Source organism: Miscanthus floridulus, chromosome 17 (genome assembly GCF_019320115.1).
Source record: "Miscanthus floridulus cultivar M001 chromosome 17, ASM1932011v1, whole genome shotgun sequence".
NCBI lineage: Eukaryota > Viridiplantae > Streptophyta > Magnoliopsida > Poales > Poaceae > Miscanthus > Miscanthus floridulus.
The window spans coordinates 31975928-31982520 of NC_089596.1; the positions used below are offsets into that span (position 1 = coordinate 31975928).

General features: G+C 51.6%; 1 protein-coding gene across 1 annotated transcript; it reads left to right on the forward strand.

The window, feature by feature from the left end:
• Nucleotides 1–363: 363 nt before the first annotated feature.
• On the forward strand, nucleotides 364–1498 carry LOC136515500 (uncharacterized). The gene is made up of 2 exons (XM_066509071.1): nucleotides 364–974; nucleotides 1462–1498. The coding sequence occupies exons 1-2, from the start codon at nucleotides 364–366 to the stop codon at nucleotides 1496–1498; spliced, it is 648 nt and encodes a 215-aa protein (XP_066365168.1).
• Nucleotides 1499–6593: the final 5095 nt, after the last annotated feature.

Below are 6593 nucleotides of genomic sequence, written 5' to 3' on the forward strand. Positions count from 1 at the left end.
ATACTCTTGGGCTACATTGTTAGCGCACGAGGCATTGAGCCCAACCCTAACAAGGTCTCCACCATCACCAACATGAAATGGCCAACATGCGTCAAGGATATATAGAAGCTTACAGGCTGCATGGCTACTTTAAGCTGCTTCATATCACGCCTCGGCAAAAAGGGACTACCTTTCTTCAAACTCCTCAAGGCCTCCGAGCGCTTTTCCTAGTCGGAGGAGGCGAACACAGATTTCGAGCAGCTACTTCTTGCGTCACAGCTCAAGTTGTTCCTAACAAAGCCACCGGTCATGATGGCGCCACGGCTAGACGAAACTCTCCTGATCTACATCACCGCTACTTCTTGCGTCGTCAGCATAGCCATTATGGTCGAACGTGAGGAGGTCGGGCACGCCTATAAGGTGCAACGTCTAGTATACTTCATCAGCGAGGTTCTTAATCAGCCCAAGATTCATTATCCTCAAGTCCAAAAGCTGCTATACGCCATCCTGATTACGTCGCTCAAGCTCTGCCACTACTTCAAGTATTACAAGATCGCCGTGGTCACCGAGTTCCCTCTGGGGGACATTCTCCACAACAAAGAGGCCAACGGCCACATCATCAAGTGGGTGGTTGAGCTCGGCACTTACTCCATTGAATTCAAAAGCAGGCCCACCATCAAGTCTCAGGCGCTCACTCACTTCATCGCTGAGTGGACCGAGATCCAAGAGCCCATTGCCGCCACTTGCCCCGAGCACTGGGTGATGTACTTCGACGGCGCCCTTAACATCATCGGTGCTAGTGTGGGCATCCTGTTTATCACGCCGAAAAAGGATAAGCTCCGATACGTTCTCCGAATACACTTTCCAGCCTCCAACAACGCCGCCAAATATGAAGCATGTCTCCACAGACTTCATATAGCCATTGAGCTTGGCATTAAACGCATCATGGTATATAGGGACTCCACGCTGGTCATCAACCAGCTCAACAAAGACTGGTCCTATTCTAGTGAGAAGATGGATGCATACTGCGCTGAAATCAGGAAGCTCGAAGGGAAATTCTATGGTATCGAGTACCACCACGTGGTACGCGATCAAAATTAGCTCGCCGACCACCTATCCAAGTTAGGCTCCTCTCATGCCGCGATTCCGCTAGGGGTTTTCGTTCAAGATCTTCTGGCGCCATCCATTAAGGAAGATAAGGAAGTTTAGGAAATCCCCCCCACGCCGAGCAGCTGGTACTTACAGTACCTTCGCCGGCCACCGATTGGAGGGAACACTTCATCAAGTACCTCACCAGCGCCGAAGTACCTGCCGACAAGACTAAAACCGAACGCCTAATCCGTCGAAGTAAGCATTATGTGCTAGTGGACAGTAACTTGATGAGGAAAAGTGCCAAGGAAGGGATACTGCAGAAATGCATCACCCAAGAAGGAGTGAAGCTACTTCTGGAAATTCACTCTGGTTCCTGTGGCAACCACGTAGCCTCGAGAACCGTGGTCGACAGAGCTTTCTAAGCTAGTTTTTATTAGCCCACGGCCATCTCCGATGCAGAATACCTCGTCCGACGTTGTGAAGGATGCCAATTTTTCACCAAGCAAATACACGTGCCAGCACAAGAACTGCAGACCATCCCAGCTTCCTGGCCCTTCGCATGTTGGGGACTGCATATGATTGGGCCTTTCAAGCCAGTGCCAGGTGGTTTTCGGTACGTATATGTCGCCATCGACAAGTTCTCCAAGTGGATTGAATATAAACCGCTCGTCTCGGCTACTGCAAAGAAAGCAGTCGAGCTCTTCAAAGATATCATCTATAGATTCGGCCTCCCAAACAGCATCATCACCAACCTCGGAACTACATTCACTAGCCATCACTTTTGGGACTTCTACGAAGACCGGTGCATCTCCGTCAAATACGTCTCCGTCGCCCATCCTAGAGCCAATGGCTAGGTCAAACGGGCAAACGACATGATCCACGATGCCCTCAAAAAGAGGCTACATCAGAAAGAAGAAAAGCATCCGGGTAGATGGCTCAAGGAGCTACCAGCAGTGGTCTAGGGACTGGACACTCAAACTAGTCGTAGCACCGGTGTGTCTCCATATTTCTTAGCTTACGGCTCAGAAGCCTTACTACCAGCGGATATTGCCTTCCGAGCACCTAGGGTGGAAAATTATGATGAAGAGCAAGCCGCAGCTGTTCGGACAGAGGATGTCGACAGGGCCAAGGAAGAACACCTAATCACCTACGTCCGCATAGCCAAATATCTAGAAGGCTTGCGGAGATACTACAACCGCAACATCAAAGGTCGTTCATTTGCTGTCGGCGACCTCGTTCTCCATAGAAAACAAAAAACCAAAGGGTTGCACAAGCTCTCCTCGCCCTAGGAAGGGCCTTATGTCATCAAAGAGGTTACCTGGCCAGGGTCTTATCGCCTATGTGACTTAGACGGAATCGATGTCCCCAACTCATGGCACATCGAACACCTCATACGTTTCTATTCTTGAAACACCCCCAATATGTATTCTCCACTTTATGATGAATAAAGTTTTGGTCTCCATAATTCGTCTCCATTATTTCTCCACTATGTTTTGATCTCCACTTACGATCGCCGAGCTCTAAGCTACTCCATAACGAACTCTAGTACGAAATCGCCATAACTACGCCGAACACGTTTCTGCAAATCTCCAACGTTTTCACCGAACGGTTTTCTCCAAATCGCCAAACACGTTTCTCCAAATCTCCAACGTTTTCGCTGAACGGTTTTCTCCAAATCGCCAAACACGTTTCTCCAAATCTCCAACGTTTTCGCCGAATGGTTTTCTTCCAAATCGCCGAACATGTTTCTCCAAATCTCCAACGTTTTCGCCAAACGGTTTTCTACAAATCGCCAAACACGTTTCTCCAAATCTCCAACATTTTTGCCGAACGGGTTTCTCCAAATCGCCGAACACTTTTCTCTAAACCTCCAAGATGTTACGCCGATCAACGAATAGCATACGTTCTATTCTTTTTCTCTATGGAGATGACCTAGTCTCCAATCTCTCCCTACACATGCTATGGGCTCCGCGCTCTACGTTATGGGTGGTCGGCTACGGTTACTTGGTCACACCTATTCCTCCTACACGTGCATGGGCTCCGCGCTCGATGTTATGGACTATGGGCTAGCCAAGGCCGAGAGCTCAGTAAAGAACTAGCTGCTCGGACATCACTTATTCTACGTTTGTCTCCAAGTTATTTCACCACCCGCCGAGCAGCGCATGTTCCGCTCTACGCTCTATGGAGAAGACCTAGTCTCCGATCTCTCCCTACACGTGCTACGAGCTCCGCGCTCTACGTTATGGGTGATCGGCTGCGGTTCTTTGGTGACGCATGTTCCTCCTACACATGCACAAGCTCCATGCTCGGCGTTATGGACTATGGGCTAGCTAAGGCCAAAGAGCTCAGTAACGAACTAACTGCTCGGATGCTACTTATACTACGTATAATTGCGTTAGGGTTATTACTACAACGATTTCTCACCACAAATGCCAGCAAACTGCATAAACATGCACTTTATAACATTTATACAAATACATAAATGTTTTCTACGCTCTCACGCGCTCTAACTACCATCTCCAGATGTTACATATATTTTTCTCCGAGCAGATCACCGAGCTCCACCATCACCGTATGTTTCGCCGAACAGGTCGATATCGCTGGCCAGCTTCTTCGCCGCGTCCTCCACCTCATCCTCCAACTGCTGGTGCTCCGCCTTGCCCATCCCTTCGATGAATCCGACCCCTATTGCCTGAAGGTCAATGAACTGACAGTGGGACCGAACCACTGCAAGGGCATGGGTAATGGCAGTAACAACAGCTTCATGGATGAAGCTCTCCCACGTCACCCTACATCTCTGGATGATAGTGTCTGAACGCGGTGGCCTACCGTCGGGCTGAGGGGCCGCCTCCAGGTCGACGCAGTTGAGCACCGGTTTAACTTCGGTGACTATGGCATCAAACTTCTCCCGTTGGATCCTGGCCTCCTAAACCAGCACATCAAACTGTGCCTTGACCCTCCGATGGTAGTCTGCAAGCATTACAAGGTTCCATCAAGCAAAGAAACAAATTCAGCAGAAACTCCAACTAGGAAGTACTCACCGTTTAGCTCCTCGACCAGTTTGTCTGCTTACCCTATCTCCTTTGTCTTCTCCTATGGGAGTTGTTCGACGGATTGGCGCAGCTGGCCAAGCTCTGCATCTTGCTCTACAAGCACAACAGTCATTATCAACACTATGACTATTAAGCAATACAAAAACATTCGTCGATACGCCGTACCTATCTTCTACTCGGATATGCTTCTGAGCTGCTCGGACGTCTGCTCTAGTTGCGTGGAAGCACTCGCCAGCTGCTCAAACTTGCTCCGCAGCTTCTCGAACGCAGCCGCTAGCTACTTGGATAGGACGCCCTTCTGGTATTATTGGTCCCGCGCATTGGACTCTGCAAGGTCTCGCTCACGCGGGACCCTCTGGATGTTTCTCTCCATAAGGTTCATTGCCTCCTTGAGTTTATCATTCTCCTCGGTAAGGGGCTCCATCCTCTTTATCAGCTGGCGACGCTACTCGGCAGTCTGAGTTATCCCCTGCAAAAATGCCATGACTATGAAGAAGAACTCCGATCTCCAATTTCAAAAAGGAGCATTCTAGACGCAGTACTAACCTTGATCTGCTTCATCACCTCATCAAGGGTGGACTCCAGTGTCCTGAGCTCCCTGGTGGTGTCTTCCTCCTCGACAACCACTACCTCATCGCCATGCTTTCGGAGGATTCGAACAGCTTGAGGTCGAGGTTCGTCATGCTCAATGTCCTCCACCTCGTCCTCCTCTACCACAGCTGCAAGCACCACCTGGGGGCTCGGTGGCCGAATAGCATGTCCGACCAAGCCTTCTGATGCCTTAGGGAGCGCCATCTGTTACTCTGGCACCGTAGGCTTCTCCGTTTTAGATTCCGGCGTGATGCCGGCAACTCCAGCCTCTGCTCCTGAGGACCCGGCAGTTCCCGTCGTTGCCTCAGGCACTGCCACCGACTCGTCCGCCATCGATGCTAACTGTTTGTCGCCGCCAAGTTCAGCAGAAGGGATGGTTGACTCCTCCGTAGGCTACCGAGTACCCAATGACTCCAGGATGGGGTCCACCGGCATCTCCTCCACCCCGGGGCTAGTTTTTGGTCGCTCGTCAGTATGGATGGGTGGGCCAGATCCTCTGTACGCCTTGCTCTACGTCAGATCAGCGCGTCAATCGGCAAAATAGGTAAGGAAATGATAACCAAAGTAACTCCAAGGCAAGGATACTTGTGGTTTGGTCTGCTGGTACAACTTCCTAAACTGACGCTGCCTACCTGAGCCTATAGCTGTGGCCTTGGGGTCAACGCGCGCGTCTTGGGGTGGAGGTCCCACGGTCTCTGCCGTCAGCCCATCCTCCGCCCGCCGCTTTGGGGGTCCCCTCGCCTGCTGCTCAGGGACTTCCTCCACCCGCTGCTCTAGGGGTCCCTTCGCTTGCTGCTCAGGGACTTCCTCTACCCGCCGCTCTAGGGGTCCCCTCACCTGCTACTCGGGGACTTCCTCCGCCCGCCGCTCTGGGGGTCCCTTGCTTGATGCTCGGGGACTTCCTCCGCTCTCCGCTCCAAGGCTCCCCTTGCCTGCTGCTCGAGGACTCCCATCATCTGTTGTTGGGGAACTTCCTCCCCTCCCATTGACTATCCCTCCGTGCACGTGTTGTGTGGGGCGCCTTCGTGCTCAGTGGAGGAGCACCCAGAACTTCGTCGTCATCCGACCACTTGAATATCGTGGTCCTTCACGTCCGAGTGGTCTGGTCACCACCAAGTGAGATGCTGCCTGGCTTGAGGGGAGCAGCGCTAGCCGTCTTTCTCTTCTTCCAAGCTAGCTCATCTGTTGCTGCTCTCTTTCCCTAGACTTTCTCCGACACCGGGGATGGACTCTCCGAAGATATGCTGACGGCTCCCCCCTCAGGCTATGTTGGTTGCCGGGCATCTACTCACTATGGCTAATCGACCCTCGGCATGCCCGGGAAGTACACCGCTCTTTCCTGCGAATGGATCTTTGCATAAGTGAATCAGTCCACTCCTCGGTAACTACAGAGAATAAAAAGCTTCAGGAACACACAACTGAGATATTTACCCGAGGAGGCAGATTCTTGCAGTTAAAGGGCCTCGTATACCCTGACATGTTGAATGAGGCAAACGGAGCGAATAGCTCTGTAGCTCACTCTTCCACTATGTTCCTCAACAGCATCTCCGGCCTCTCTCGGGTACCGTCAGTCTCACCCTTGAACTCAAAGGCGGGGTGGGCCCTCTCTTTATAGGGCTAGATGCGGCGCACTATGAAGCTCGTCGCCACCAATCTACTGTTGGTCTTCACACCCCTGATTAAGCCAAGGAGCTCCCTCACATGCTCCATATCAGCACTGCTTGGCATCTCCGACTAGCTCCTCTCGCTCTCTGAGACATGGTCGGCATTGCAGCGGACGGTAGGGTGGATCTGCTTCATGTAAAACCACCTGTTGTTCCACCCCTTCAGCGACGTGTTTAGTGGCACAGTAAGATACTCGCCTGCCATTCTATCATG

Coding starts and splice junctions, on each gene's coding strand:
- LOC136515500 (XM_066509071.1), top strand. CDS start 364: ATGGTCGAACGTGAGGAGGTCGGGCACGCCTATAAGGTGCAACGTCTA. Junction 975..1,461: donor AACCAGCTCAACAAAGACTG/GTCCTATTCTAG, acceptor GCAACCACGTAG/CCTCGAGAACCGTGGTCGAC.